This window comes from Prorops nasuta, unplaced genomic scaffold, assembly GCF_024137725.1.
Source record: "Prorops nasuta isolate Cenicafe-Biocafe unplaced genomic scaffold, Cenicafe_Pnas_1.2 PNAS00018, whole genome shotgun sequence".
NCBI lineage: Eukaryota > Metazoa > Arthropoda > Insecta > Hymenoptera > Bethylidae > Prorops > Prorops nasuta.
The window spans coordinates 1,062,475-1,077,219 of NW_027116815.1; the positions used below are offsets into that span (position 1 = coordinate 1,062,475).

At 37.1% G+C, this 14,745-nt stretch overlaps 4 protein-coding genes across 4 annotated transcripts; 2 read left to right on the plus strand and 2 right to left on the minus strand.

Annotated features, from left to right (window-relative positions):
* Positions 1 to 61: 61 nt before the first annotated feature.
* On the minus strand, positions 62 to 10,366 carry Lis-1 (LisH and WD40 domain-containing Lis-1). Its single transcript, XM_066738126.1, has 7 exons — positions 10,222 to 10,366; positions 6,307 to 6,464; positions 3,781 to 3,934; positions 3,479 to 3,685; positions 2,892 to 3,302; positions 2,401 to 2,749; positions 62 to 2,287 (listed from the first exon to the last, which is right to left on the minus strand). The coding sequence occupies exons 2-7, from the start codon at positions 6,342 to 6,344 to the stop codon at positions 2,214 to 2,216; spliced, it is 1,233 nt and encodes a 410-aa protein (XP_066594223.1). The 5' UTR covers positions 6,345 to 6,464; positions 10,222 to 10,366; the 3' UTR covers positions 62 to 2,213.
* A 53-nt stretch (positions 10,367 to 10,419) lies between these two features.
* On the plus strand, positions 10,420 to 11,818 carry LOC136780072 (SOSS complex subunit C homolog). Its single transcript, XM_066738129.1, has 6 exons — positions 10,420 to 10,540; positions 10,612 to 10,737; positions 10,887 to 10,981; positions 11,128 to 11,383; positions 11,479 to 11,603; positions 11,675 to 11,818. The coding sequence occupies exons 4-6, from the start codon at positions 11,356 to 11,358 to the stop codon at positions 11,816 to 11,818; spliced, it is 297 nt and encodes a 98-aa protein (XP_066594226.1). The 5' UTR covers positions 10,420 to 10,540; positions 10,612 to 10,737; positions 10,887 to 10,981; positions 11,128 to 11,355.
* Positions 11,819 to 11,889: 71 nt separating this feature from the next.
* On the plus strand, positions 11,890 to 12,666 carry Mettl5 (Methyltransferase like 5). Its single transcript, XM_066738128.1, has 2 exons — positions 11,890 to 12,229; positions 12,371 to 12,666. The coding sequence occupies exons 1-2, from the start codon at positions 11,890 to 11,892 to the stop codon at positions 12,664 to 12,666; spliced, it is 636 nt and encodes a 211-aa protein (XP_066594225.1).
* Positions 12,635 to 14,722, minus strand: Aldh7A1 (aldehyde dehydrogenase 7 family member A1). Its single transcript, XM_066738124.1, has 7 exons — positions 14,539 to 14,722; positions 14,223 to 14,439; positions 13,770 to 14,157; positions 13,591 to 13,706; positions 13,290 to 13,528; positions 12,974 to 13,234; positions 12,635 to 12,904 (listed from the first exon to the last, which is right to left on the minus strand). Exons 1-7 carry the CDS (start codon positions 14,689 to 14,691, stop codon positions 12,692 to 12,694), a joined length of 1,587 nt encoding a protein of 528 aa, XP_066594221.1. The 5' UTR covers positions 14,692 to 14,722; the 3' UTR covers positions 12,635 to 12,691.
* Between the last annotated feature and the right edge of the window lie 23 nt (positions 14,723 to 14,745).

Sequence of the window (14,745 nt, forward strand, 5' to 3'; positions counted from 1 at the left end):
TTTCGTATATACCTCAAATTAAATATTTGAATTGTGTGGAATTGGAGTAAATAACTCAAAATATGATCCTAAATTTATACAGTATATTTTTTTTTCATGACTTATTTAAAAATATTATACATAGTATATGTATTGCAGTCAGCGTCTTATAATTTCAATCGCAATTTGAGTTTTCTTTCTTTGATTGTGATTAACCTAAGAATAATAAGTCAAATGTTGAAGTGAGAAGTTCATTTATTTACCACGAAAATAATTTAGTACCACATCGATAATTATCTCTTAAGAGCAGCTCTATCTAAACCACGGTATAGAGATAAAAATCAGAAAGGACTTAGAATAATGTACAACCTGCAAATAAATCACAAGCACGGAATAGTAAATTTGATACTGCTTACGGCTGCCAATTTCTTTAATAATCAATCTTGTTCCATTTTTGTATTAGTATTAAACATACTTGCTGCACAGTTTACCTTTTTTTATCTACTTTGTCTGTGTGTTATACTATATAATGATGACAAGAGCTAACAATTACGGCTATTACCATCTTAGGGAAACTTGAGCTAACAAAAACACCTTTCGCTCTTTTCGCAAGGTTTCTCTTGACTGTTACATTAAATTTGCAGTTTCGCACGTTACTTTCCTATTGATTATCGTTATTATTATTAGTTTTATTATTATTAATGCACGTTTATAGGACGTAAGCTGGGTCGAATTATTTTTCCAAGGAGAATAACACAAAGATTATTAAATGCCTCTTCCTAAAATTAAACTCGAGTTAACAAAAATTAATTTCGCAAAACTTTTTTCTATTATTTTTTGTTGAAATTATAAATATAATATTTTTATATGAATTAGCATCGATATATTGATGACATACCACAAAAACCAAATTTAAAATATAAAGTAGGAAAGTAATCGTCGACAAGAGAAATCTAGAATAGAACGGATTAAATTAAGGGGAGGATAAAATACTCTTCGGTAATTAGTCGCTTAAGCTTGAACTGATTGCGGCTCATTTTTCTGTTTCTACGATTGTTTATTTTACAGCTTATATGCAATAATAAATCAGACATGACTCCTAAGTATGACTTGCAACGGGTGTACAGTAGCAATTCACAATTCTACGTACTAATCACTCGGTATTATACCAATCATTAGCAAAATTCTCGTTAATACCAAATATTGACAATCGATTAAGTGACGTTGCATCTTCTTTTTTAATATCGGATAGTCATGCATAATATATATAAGTAAAGGAGCAGCTTTGTTTCAATTTGTCAGATACAATCGAGGAGAGAGAGAGAGAGAGAGAGATAGAAAGAGAAATAATGAAAGGGAAGGAGGAAGAGAAATATATTTATATATAGAGAGAAAGAGAAGGGAATTTTTAAAAAATAAATTTTAGTAAAGTTATTCGGTCAACAGAAAACTTTGTAATCATATATAAAATTCTAAAATATCATTCAAAAAGTTTTGTTCACTTTTAAATTTAACAATTATTAATTATAAGGTAAAGAATCGTTTACATTTTTTACTCGAAAAGGACAATTAATTCTCTTCCAATGCTGTAACTTACAAAAGACTCATGTACAAGTGGAAAGAGGGTTGGTGAAATTAATCCAAGGGGAATGAAAGGGAAATAAAATATATATATATCCACATAGCTTAAAATGAAAGACTCTCACTACGCAATAAAAGCAAAAATATGTACAATACTTGAGGCTAAGGCTCAGCCCATTAGTCACGTCTAGAAAGCTATCTTAACGTTAAGAATAAATCAAGATTAAAACATGGCAGCGTCCTCTTCAAGATTCCTGGGCATCTCCGTATTTATTTTTCTTTAATAAATAACCTCTGAAGGAATTGAATGAAGGAAAAAGCAAAGGACTCGCTCTCCTCGAATAGTGCAGCGTTCTTAATTTTTTGTTTGTATGCTTTACCGCAAAACGATATATAATATTAATAATTACTAATCATATTTTATTATAAATAATTAAAGAGCTTTCTTAACCATACGTGTTTATGTGTATATAATTGTAGTAATATTAATATTAATAATAATAGTATGTACGATAGCTTTTTTGCAGCAGCTTACTCTTTCTGCCGTTTAACATTTTTTTGTTTTCTCGAGTTTCTTTTTTCTTCTTGACGCTATTTTGTTGTTGTTGTTTGCTACACATAAAGTCGCAAAGACAATATTCCTGTCCGGTTGACTAGCGACATTCCCAAATTTTCACCGTTTGATCTACACTACTGGTCACCACATATGGATGATTCTTGTGGAAATCTATAGGAAGATAAAAATTAGAGTTAGTTGTTAGTAATAGAGGGCCTGTTCTCTAACGGTGCATTGGTGCAATAACAATGAATAAATATAAAATAACAAGATTCAAGACTAACCAACGGCTGTGCAGAAATGTACGTGAGCCTCGAGGGTCTTCATTGCGCGTTTGTTACGAGTGTCCCAGACCCGGAGGGTTTTGTCGTCGGATGCGGAGACGATAAATTTGCCACCGGGATGAAAGACAATGCCTCGTACCCAATTATCGTGTCCCAGCAAGCTAAATAAGCAAACGCCAGCGCCAACGTCCCATATCCGGATACTTTTATCCCGTGAGCCGGAAGCCAAGAAAGGACCTTCGTGAGCTCCTTTGTTATCGGCACCTGCAGCTGCGTTTATCGACGCTCTGGCTGTCTCTGGAGCCCAAGCAATGCATTCTACGACGTGGTCATGATCTCTTAATTCCACCTAAAAACCATTAAATCATTTTACAAACTGAGGACTTATTTTTCTGTTTGAAGCTTCGATGGTCGTTACAAGTGTTTCATCGACAAAAATTGAAGATGACATTTTTCCATTAAATAATAATAAATTCTTGTATATTTAGTACCTTTGTCTCTTTAGTTGCAACACTCCAAACTCGAACAGTCTGATCGTTAGAGCAGCTTGCTATTAATTCACCACAGGGACTGACCCTCGCCATCCTAACCCACTCCCTGTGTCCGGTGAGGGTTTTTACGCAATATCCCGTAGCTACTTCCCAGATTTTTATTGTTTTATCCCTGGATGCGCTCACCACCAAATCCCCCTGCGGTACAAACGCTACGGAGTTCACATTGTGATCGTGTCCGTGCATGGTTTTCACACAGGCAAAGGTCTGAGTGAAATCCCAAAGTTTTATGGACATATCCGCGCTACACGAAGCCAGTAACTTCCCTGAACCATCAAATGCCACGTCTTGCACGCTGTCCGTATGTCCTTTTAACGTCCTCTCGTATTCCCCACTCTCAAAGTCCCATACCTTACAATAAAAACATACAATCAATCATTTATTTCAAAGCTAGGAAGCATATAGCACGAATTACTTTAACCTTTTAGCCTCAAGAAAATTATTTACTCTCTGATAAATCGTGACTAAAAGTCGTGATATTATTGTAGAGAGAAAAATAATGTAATTTTCAAATGTGATTCAATCACCTTAATTGTAGCATCTTCACTGGCAGATACTATGAGACTAAAAACAGGATGGAAAATGACTCTGTTAATAGGTGCTCGGTGTCCAGTGAGAGAATATTTTTCTGGTGGCCTTGGTATCCATTCAGCAGGTGACCTTTTACCTCTGGTTGGTGCTCCTTCAATAAATTCTTTTTCTGCTTCGGAGAGTTTAGACTCCAGCTCCATCACCTGGTAAAAAAATAATTATTATTTTCAAGCCTTTGTTAGTAGTTTAATACATTTGGTGATTATCAAGCTTATTGATCTCTATTTTTACATCATACCTTTTTCTGTAACCGTATGACCGAGGTCCATTTCTTTTCCAGGAGACCACCATATTTCCTCTCCAATTCACCTGGCATATCAGCCTCTTTCTTGAATGCTTCCAGAGCATCCTGATAACCGTTAGTACTGAGATAATCTGCGATCGCCTTATTTCTATAAGAAAGAAAAAAATTCAATCTTAATGTCCATGATTAATGTATTTTCTTCAGACAGATAGATATAATAGAATCAATGCAGAATTATTAAATTTCATTTAGAAACTGAATAGCTGGCTTAAGATGCAGAATGATTAAATTGCACTGAGCGACAGAAACAGAGTGGTCGAGCTAGATGAAGCCTGACGCAATCACCCGTGCCACAGAGTCCATTAATTACGCCCTCGTATCTCTCTTAAATACATGCCAATAAATACGCCACGGACTGTGCTAGATTCTAAGCTAATGATACACAATAAAGTACAAGGTAAACATACTATGGCCGGTAGAGAAGCTTTTATATGCAAAGCAGCTGGCATTCTACGCAAGAATAAATTATGAACGCCCAACTATCATAATCTTTCTCTCTCTTTCTCTATCCCGTCACCGCCAACGATAAGCTCTAATTACATAAGTTGCATTAGGATACATGAAATTGGAACCAGCGATACGGATTAATCGTGGATTTTGAAAACTACAAGAAAAATAGTGAAACTGAATACAACTTGGATAATAGAAAGTAAAAGAACGTACGGAAGTAAAAATAGAATAACAAATAACAAATTAAGAATAACAAAAGCATCAAAATAATTACTATAAATACAAACGATAAATTGATAGATTAAAATAAATATTTGAAAGTAAAGAGCTTCACAGTGCTGTAAAAGTACTTTACGACATTTAAAGCAAGCGTAATAAGTTTTTTGTTGGATTGCAATGCAGGTCAAAAACCATTCGATGGGTTTCTACCGTCTCGACGATTCTGTAAAAATTATGCGTGGCTGCTGGAGTTGTCTGAGAGAATCTAGAAAGAAGATCGCGCAGCGAGTAGCATCCAGGAAGAAGATAACGCGTCAAGTTCTGGAGGGTATTGATGAAGACGAGAGATAAAATTCTTCAGGAAAAAGATAGTCTCTCCGTGGTACTCGAGATACAAGAGAATGGTTTATAGTGGCTTTGGCCATGAAAAAGGACAAAGAAACGGCTCTAAAAATGGATGATATCCCAATAGGAGTTTTCATAGAAACAAAAAGCTTTCCTAGCTTTAAGGTAGAAAAATTAACGTTTTTTTGGCATTATTAAAAGATACGTAAGCGCGAAAGAGAGCGTTCTGTACGACTTGGTAGTACCACGCGTGGTGGCAGGTGAATAGAGACGAGCGTCCGACTTCAGGCCTTTCACCCTGCCCGACTTTCAATCTCTTTCCCACGTGCCTAAACGAGCCAGCGAACGTGTCTAAGACATCCATTGTGTGGATTCTACATCGAACACATAGATATAATCGCCTCCAAGCACGTTCCAGTTGAATTCAACCTTTTCATGGACCTCGTTTCCTACATTATCCACCAGCAACATTCTACGTTCCATGTTGCAAATTTTTACAAATCAATCCCTCTTTCCTCCAAGCATCGAGCAGCAGGTGCCTTGGGACACCCAAGACCATCGTCTTTAACAATTCGCAACGATTCTGGGAACCTCGTGTGAGTCCTTATAATCATGAATCGGTTCTCCTGCGAACAATGATTAACTCATGGCAATCCTAGCAATCGATTCAGCAAATAGCTGACTTTTGACTGATATGTAAAAGGTAGTTATCCATCGTGGAGAAACTTTCGACGTGGTTCTTCATGGACCTCTTTTCCTACATTATCCATCAGCCACACATTACGCTCCATGTTTGAAATTTTTACCAATATCAGTCCCTCTCTCCTTCAACCATCAAACATCATGTGCCTTGAGACAACCAAGACCATCTCATCTGTAATAATTTCCAACGATCCTAAGTATCTCCTGTAAGTTCTTGCCATTCTGAACTGGTTCTCATGTAAACAATGCCAAACTCCTGACAATTCTAGCAATCGATTCAGCAAATAGCTGAGTTTTGATTGATATGGAAAGGTAGTTATCTATCGTGAAGAGACTTTCAACGTGGTGAAAAGAGGAGGACGGGGGAAAGCAGATGTCGAGCGACTGGCTGATCGATGAAACCTTTTTCTCCCCACCATTTCAGCCATCTCGAGTCTAGCTTTCTCGCTCCGTTATCGATCTGACTAGCTGCGCCTGCTCAACACCCCTGCAAATCCTCTTCTCACCCTCCCAGACTTCTTCTTCCTCTTCAAACCCTTTCCGTTTGATTTCCATCATGAATCCTTGTTAATTTAATCCAAGACAAAAATATCCATTCTGATCGATACAAATGACTTGCAGCAATATCTATCCTCGTCCTTTCCTTCCATAACAAAATCCACTATTTTACATTTTTTCTCATCTCTCCTAAAACTCAAAAATTCCTATCGTTACACATGTAAGTTTTCTGTGGTCGATACTTACAACTCCTCCCTCTGACGTTGAGACAGCACCATTTTCATGATCTTCGTGTGTAAATCCAAGCTGATACCTGCTGGTGATTTTTGTTTCGAGCGCGACTAGATCCTCCAGTCAGGCAGCTCCTGAGTGAAAATCTTCTAATGATCTGCCATCGGTAGATCCTGAAAACGGGGTTTTGGAATTAGTTCTTGGATAATTTAGGCGAGGATTCGAGTGCCTGTTTCAGGGGTTTTAAAGCAATCCAAACGAAGATTGGATTCGCTCTCGCGCGCGCGCGAGGAAAGGGGATCTTATCGATCAAACTGAATCGGGGGAGGCCACTTTGCACTTTCTAGAAAACGCGAAAGGTTCTCAATATTCTGTGGCTTCTGCCATCCCGGTGACACTGATCGTGGAAAGTATAATTTTTCGTATCGTGCTCCACTTCGTTCATCGATTCTCCTTACTCTTTCATTTCCATTGTTATGAAATCTATTTTTTTTCCTTTATCAAACCAAAGTCCTAGTTAGAGTTTAGCCACTCGTAAAATTAAAAAAAGTAAATACAAAGACTAAAAAAAATAACAAAAGTATGCAGTGAATAAATAAAACATGTTTTTCTAAAATCACACAAACATAAACAATTTTTACGTGTTTGATGCTCGTAAAGCATAAATTATGCCTGCTCCAAATAATGAAAGGTACTTTGTTGTAAAGTACAGATAGAAACCCTATAGTCCCAGTGGCAAATTACCAACAAAATGCATTTCTCAGGCTACCATTAACCATGCTAACTCGCATTTTTACGACGTGAGAAATTCAACAGTAGCTTCTCCCCATTATGAATTTTTAACATCCTGCACTAATCACCGTTTATCCCTAATTAATTGCCATTCGATGCAACGTTGAAGCAGACGTTAATGGCATCATTAAATAATGAAATTCCACTATAATTAACATTAGTTGATCATTATTACTCGATTATTATTACAAAAATATCTAATTATTGTGAAAATTCATTTTACAAAACTAATAATATTCTACATTTCTATAGATTTTATATTAAGGAGCTGTGTAACAGTCCAAGCAAGCAAATTTCAAATACAATATAATGGAAACAATCTTGGAGCACAAATAATTGTCATTAACTTTTACAAATTTTTCCTGGTATAGTTTACAAAAATTTTTGCTACTTCGACTATTTTACATTGACTTTAAAAACTCTAAAATCTTCGCTGGATTTGATGCGATTGCACACATTTCTGATAATTTTTAAAATTAATTTTATAGAAATAATAATTTTCTCTTTTCCTAAAGCACTTGTATAAAAACTTCCAAAACTTCTCTGCTAGATTTGAATCTAACGAGGATTCGAGGAACATCCCTTATAAAGAATGATTATTATTTTCAAGTGACGCAATCACCGCTGGCAATAATACCGTCCAGAGAAGCACGTTTTGAATGAAAAAGAAGCAGCTGGACACGTGTGTAAGCGAAATGGCAAGGATAAGCTATCCAGTCATCAGAGTTATGACTCATGATCCACTCGAAACCTGTTGATAATTCATGGTAAGAAATTTACCGGTTTATCAATAATATCAACACGTGCTAATCATCCTTTCTCCATTAATTACTCCAAATTGGACTAATCATCGACCACGTGACGTCATAGTAACAATATCAATAATAATTATTTCTAACAATTGCTCAATTGTTTAAACAATTAAAAAGCGTTTCTGTAAATAATTTTCCTGCATTAAAAATAAGAGGAAAAATTATTTTCACTTTTCTGACAACAGTCTATTTTCATTACGGAAAGAGAGAGAGAGAGAGAGAGAGAGAGAGAGAGAGAGAGAGAGAGAGAGAGAGAGAGAGAGAGAGAGAGAGAGAGAGAGAGAGAGAGAGAGAGAGAGAGAGAGAGAGAGATCCACAATAATCGTTTAATTTTTGTCTAACGATTATCCAATTATTTAAACCATAAAAAATCGTTTCCATGAATAATGCTTCTGTACTTAATATAGGAGAGAGGATTATTTTGATCTCTGACACGTCTGTTTTTTTTTTAGGATAGAGAGACGATGGCAGTTTCTGCGGCTGAGAATTTGGCATTTATGAGATAAATTTAGTGGTAGGGCGTTGGTAACATAAGGGGAGTCGATGCTTCCTTGTACCTTTTGCATTCTGTTCCCTTCCTTTCGCACGGCCTTCGCTTATTTCGCTCTCACGAGCATTGACTTTTCTCACCGACTTCTCTGCCAAGTAGCTTCTTTCTCTGTCTCTCTTTGTGACTCCCCCTCCCCCCCCCCCCCCTCTCTCTCTCCCACGATGTCCCTTTCCTCATCCACTCATTGTACAGAGTCGCGTGGCTCCTGGGTGGAGCAACGGAGAAAAGGAACTCGAGCAAAATAAGACCTTGAAACTCGCGACGCTGGCGTCGGGGCGCCTCGCGACGACATTATCGCAGCGACGCGGTACGAATCGATAACCGAGATGCTTAGATTTGCTCCCAGCGCTATACCAGTCACCGATGCTGCACTCTTGTACTCATGCATCAACCTCCTTCACTTGATATATTTCCTCTTTCCATTAAAAAACAGAACTTAAAAAAAATAAACAAAAATTAATTGTAGAACATTGGTAATTTTTACTCACTGGCTAATGACTCACGATGTTATTTGCTTATTCTTAGAAAAACCTCCATCTTGTTTGCAAATTAAAGTGCGCGGCCCAAAAAATGTAAGAAATGTTGCCCAGCGATAAATTGCGTCACTTGTTGCAAAAGCTTTTCACCCCATTGGCGGATTTAGTATTGACCAGGTACACGACTTCCGGTATCCATGAAACTCAAGTCGTTCGGGTAAATTTCGACCAAGTGAAAACCTATCGGCTTCTCATCGCTAATGGGCTTCAAGTAAATTTCATTAAAAAGATCATTGACCGCTTTATTAGTCTCCACAGTTCCTCTTTTTAACCGTCTCTTCTTTTTTCTTGCGGGAAATTCAATTAGGCAAATCCCCGAGCATAATGAAATCATTCCAATCCAATTAGCAGGTTTTTGTTCGACACCAATCACGAATTTGTACCACTAATAATACAATTAAGCAAATTGGAAAAACAATTGAAATCATTATCTTGATTTGAGACAGTTTTACTCTCACAGTGGATTCGATGAATAGATTTTTAGTTCTTATTGATTTTTACTTTTTTTTTAGGTTAACTTTCTTAAAACGCTTCACCTCGAATTAGCCAATATAAGGTTTTCGAAGAGAGTCAGGGATCAAATCTCCTGTATTGATAGTAATAAATATAGTACTTCTGGCGAGGGTTGTCAAACACTCCAATTGACAGCCCTGACAGCTGATCAAAGCTCAACAAACACGATACAGGAAAAGTCCTTGGGGGGAGTTTTTCTCGGTTACTTCAGAAACGCTGGGGCTAAAAATCAAGTCTCCTGCGAATCGTCCAGGTAAAATAAAAAAAATCGATTGGCCCTATCGGGGACTAATCTATTATGAAAGAGTTCGGAGTCGCAGAAAAAAGCTCAATATCTTGGGGCGCGAAATGAAGTTTTCCAAAATACATCAATTTTTGACACTTCCGGGTCACGGGTCGCTCGCGAAGTTTGGCAGTGACTTTTTAAAAAACTTTTTTTCCCCCAGATATCGACCAACGACTATTGACAGCTACGTCACCGGAAGTGGATAAAAATCGCCGGGGACAGGAAGATTTTAGGGGTTAGCCGGGGGTTATCGGGGTGCTGGTGACAGGTCGAGGTGGTTGTTTGGCGATTAAAGTGTGAAACAACCGTTTGTTGTAGATGGTGAACGGCCATTTTGCTAGGAGCCGTCACGTCTGGCTTGGAATTTGCGGATTTTCACCGATTCTATCTAAAAGTTCCTTGACCTTTCGCATGGAACTTTGACCTTGGCTAAGTACTCACGTCTTTTTCACGGAGTAGCTGCGATCGGACACTCTTGGATTAGGAAATATCGCGTGGAAACCGGGGGAGCGCACGTAAGAACTCCTCGAGGCTGAACTTCTGCGACCTGACTGATCCCGACAGACGGCGCTTCCGTAGAAATCCATCGGCTCCGGCGCATGTGCGACGCTGACTACGTCACACACACTACCTTTTCTTGATTATCTACGAATCTACGTCGTGTCTTTCTTTCCTCATCTTACATTCGCACATTCATCTCCAATTTCACCTTTCTCAACTCATTTCCAATTTTGAACTCTCCTGCAACCATAGGACAATTGTAAGCCCTTGACTTTCGCTATAAACAGCACGACAGTCTTAAATTTAATTAAAAATTAATACAATTTTCAGAACTATAATTCAAGTTTCCCACCATACCTTATAAAACATTAATTCATGCAAATTCACCAATAGCACAACGCTCTTAACTTCCACCAAACAGGGAACTCTGCTTTCCTATAGCCAATGAAAATCAAGGTATAAATTTTTCTAATATTATTTATTTGTATTTTTCCGCATTTTATCTTTTTAAGATATTAATTTCTGAGCAATCTTGATTTTATCAGGAGATATAACTTTTTCTTTCCAACTAAACAATTATTTTTTTAAACGCTTGTGTCAAATAGGTTAGAAAATTAGAGAATATAAACGCGGGGAGCAGGGGACAGGACATAACCAATGGCAATCCACACCCACTCGAATTACTTAAATCGTTTATAAGGTTCGTTTTTTTTAATATATTAATTTCTATATTTTATTTATTTAATTAAATTATGAGAAAAGCGATTTTTTTAGATAGTGAGATATCAAATTAAATCATTTGTTAAAATTTAATTGTGATGTAATATATATTCATTGTTCTTTCAGGTTATGCTAGATCAAAATACACGTAGGTTGACTAGGTTGTAAACATTGGTCATCCAAACTCCTCAATTAACGTCAATATAATTTATTCGTCGACTTTAATTGAAAAATAGAGCTTGTCTCTTTTCTTTAAAGAGATAATATTGTTTATTTACAATAACCATATAAGTGTTCTGTTCTCTTTGTTACAAGAGATTCATAGGTTTTTAATTATTTATTGAGCTGCATTTGATGGCGTTTTCTCAACCAAATTCTAGGGGTAATTCTTTAATAAAGATATTTTTTAAAACATCTGATTATTTGTTTCTAGTCAACTAATTTTTTGTTCTTTTTTTCTGTTACTATTAATGATAGAATTACAGAATAGAAAGATTTTAGAAGAACTGCAGTTAAAAAAGCAAATGCTGTTAAAGCAAGGTGTTGCTCCAACTTTAAATAATCCTATCACTGTACCATCAGCTGCCTCTACTCCCAATTTGGTAAAATTAAGAATTTCTATATCAACTATTTTTAAATTTCTTCTATTTATTTTTTTATAATATTCTTCTAGCCTTCAACGCAATCTTCAGATGGAGTAACAATGAGAGCCTCCCAATGGGCAGCTCATACTGCCTCTTTTGGTTATTTTGTAACAACAGATTCTTCATTTGGAAATTTAATTTTACCTGTTCTTCCAAGATTCGATAGCAAATAAATTTAACTATTAAACGACTGTTCAATATTAAACAACACTTAGCTAAATAAAGTTACTAAAGCAGACGAGAGATGGCTGCACTACCACTACGAAAGTTGGAAGAGTATTTGCAGCAACTGGATGTGTTTGAGGAACCAAAAATATTATTAGAACAATATCCAACCAGTGCACATATTGCTTCTCATCTTTTATACACAGCTCAGTCACAGTTTGAGGACATTGAGAACAAAGCTGTGGCAGATTTAGGCTCTGGTTGTGGTATTCTTTCTCTTGGAGCTAAAATGCTTAATGCAAATTATGTAGTTGGATTTGAGATAGATTCGAATGCATTGGACATTCAGTATAAAAACTGTGATGACCTAGATTTATTTGTTGATGCTGTACAGTGTGATATATTGCAATACCTCCCAGGTAAAAAATGTAGAAAACAGAGTATTAAGAATCGTTTCATATCAAAATGCACAGGTCTCGGAGTATTTTTCTTAGCGCGTTTTGACGTGAAATGGTCCATTATAGTATAATTTAATAAAATAAAATGGTTGTTTCTTTCAGGGAAATTCGAGAAATTTTTCGATACAGTTATAATGAACCCACCGTTTGGGACCAAGCACAATGCTGGTATGGACATGAAATTTCTCGAAATAGCAGTAAAGTTGGCAAGAAATACAGTATATTCTTTGCATAAGACAAGTACTCGCAGGCATGTTCTTCGGGCAGCAGAGAAGTATGGTGCAAAGGGCACTGTTGTAGCTGAACTGCGATACGATCTACCACGAGTGTACAAATTTCACAAGAAGGGCTCTGTAGATATCGAAGTAGATTTTGTACGATTTATATTAAACAATTAAGTTTCACGATACTCTACAAGAGGCCTTATTCAAATTTAATGCCCTGGGCTAGTGGTAATTCATTGCCATGATTGACGGTGACTGTAGCTCTACGCATATAGTGCTTCCATGCATCTGAGCCACTTTCACGTCCCCCGCCAGTTGCCTTTTCACCACCAAAAGCTCCTCCAATCTCTGCTCCACTCGTACCTATGTTTACATTTACAATTCCACAATCCGATCCATGTGGTCCAACCCACTAACATAACAAAGTACAACATTAGTATTTATTTAATTTTAAAAATATTTTCTGATAAGCAAAAAGTACCTGGAATACGTTGCTAATGCTCCTTGTAAATAGTGAACTGCTCAAACCTTGTTCTACGTTATTATTGAGAGCAATTGCTTCATCTAGGGAACCAGCTTCTAGTATATAAACGATCGGGGCAAATGTTTCTCTCTGAATTACTTCAGCATCCGCTGATATACCGGAAATAATAGTTGGTTCAACATAGAAACCCGGACGTTCAATTTGTTTTCCTCCAAACTCTATGGTTCCACCTGACTCTGTGGCTTTCTTTATGGTTTCCTGTAAATTTTTGTCATAAAATCATTGATACAAATTTTTATCATTTTCTTTTTACTTTGTAAGCATCCACTGCTTCCTGATTGTGCAATGGTCCATATAAAGTTCCATCGTCTAATGGGTCGCCGATCCTTTCCAATATACTCTTGTAAGCAGTCTTCAGCTTACTTAAGAACTCCTTTTTTACTTTGCTGTGAAGAATTAGTCTTCTAGTAGTTGTGCACCTTTGACCAGCAGTTCCAATGCAGGAAAATACCGCGGCCCTGATAGCCATCTCTAAATCAGCATCTTGGGCCACTGTAATAGGAATTAATTAATTCAGGGAAGCATCTAGTTATGAAAAGCAAAAAATATTTTACCTATCAAAGCATTATTGCCACCTAGTTCAAGCAGTGATTTTCCAAACCTATCTTGAACTTTTAAGGCCACTTGTTTTCCAACTTTAGTACTTCCGGTAAAGGAAACCAAAGGCACTCTACAAAAAATTGAAACAAAAATATTAGGAATGTAAGAAGATTTACAATTTAGCGATAATTACCTTTTATCAGTGGCTAGAATTTCACCAACATCTGCCCCACCACTCACCATGGCAGCTACGGATCCAGGGACCCCGTTACGTTCAAGCACTCCAGCAATGATTTTAGTGGTAGCAATTGAGACTAGAGAAGTGGTCGGTGCTCCCTTCCACACTACAGTATTACCACACACCATGGCAATTGCACTGTTCCACCCATAAACAGCAACAGGAAAATTGAAGGCTGAAATAACACTGACGACACCCACAGGATTCCACTTCTCCAAAAGAGCATGATTTTTCCTTTCTGAAGGGAAAATGCTTCCTGGCAGCATCCTTGATAATCCTACTGCATAATCACAAATATCTATATACTCTTGGACCTCACCAATACCTTCTGGCAGTATTTTCCCTAAAAGAATGTTCATGTTAATGCATTAATACATTCAATCGCTCTATAAAAATAATTTCATTTACCCATTTCCAGAGAAACAAGACGACCAAGGGGCCTAAGATTTTTTCTCAATTCATCTCCAATCTGACGAACGATTTCTCCCCTTGCTGGAGCTGGTAATGCGGCCCATTGTGGCCAAGCTTTCCTCGCTTCTGTTATTGCATTACTTGCTTCCTGAGGAGTGGACTCTCTCACCCTGGCAATAACTTTTCCTGTAGCTGGTGAAATTGACTCGGCGATCTTCGTTAACATAGAAATTATTATATTTCATTAGATCATACTTGTTTATCAGTGTGCAAATATCTTGTAAATAAGGCAATGGCGAGAACCAGGGTTTACCTTGCCAGATCCTCCCCATCTGCCATCGAACAGTCCATGATTTTCAGCAGTGATCCCCAATTGCTTTAGAAAATCATATTTTGGATCTGTTACCAGGCTCCTGGTTATTATTAAACGCGGAGTAGCTACTTTTCCTAACAATAGCCGAGACATTGTCGACGATCACTAAACGTCTAAGACGGTAAGAAGAAGGATCGTAGGGTTATC

Bases quoted from the DNA above. Each gene is read 5' to 3' on its own strand.
- Lis-1 (XM_066738126.1), bottom strand. From the start codon at position 6,344: ATGAAAATGGTGCTGTCTCAACGTCAGAGGGAGGAGTT. The intron at 3,935-6,306 runs GTAAGTATCGAC...TCTTTCTTATAG, and splicing joins CAACGTCAGAGGGAGGAGTT to AAATAAGGCGATCGCAGATT. The intron at 3,686-3,780 runs GTATGATGTAAA...TTTTTTTACCAG, and splicing joins TCATACGGTTACAGAAAAAG to GTGATGGAGCTGGAGTCTAA.
- Aldh7A1 (XM_066738124.1), bottom strand. From the start codon at position 14,691: ATGTCTCGGCTATTGTTAGGAAAAGTAGCTACTCCGCGTTTAATAATA. The intron at 13,235-13,289 runs GTAAAAAGAAAA...AAAAATTTACAG, and splicing joins AAGCAGTGGATGCTTACAAA to GAAACCATAAAGAAAGCCAC. The intron at 12,905-12,973 runs GTACTTTTTGCT...TTGTTATGTTAG, and splicing joins GCATTAGCAACGTATTCCAG to TGGGTTGGACCACATGGATC.
- LOC136780072 (XM_066738129.1), top strand. From the start codon at position 11,356: ATGGCGTTTTCTCAACCAAATTCTAGGG. The intron at 11,384-11,478 runs GTAATTCTTTAA...TATTAATGATAG, and splicing joins TTCTCAACCAAATTCTAGGG to AATTACAGAATAGAAAGATT. The intron at 11,604-11,674 runs GTAAAATTAAGA...ATATTCTTCTAG, and splicing joins CTGCCTCTACTCCCAATTTG to CCTTCAACGCAATCTTCAGA.
- Mettl5 (XM_066738128.1), top strand. From the start codon at position 11,890: ATGGCTGCACTACCACTACGAAAGTTGGAAGAGTATTTGCAGCAACTG. The intron at 12,230-12,370 runs GTAAAAAATGTA...TGTTTCTTTCAG, and splicing joins TATATTGCAATACCTCCCAG to GGAAATTCGAGAAATTTTTC.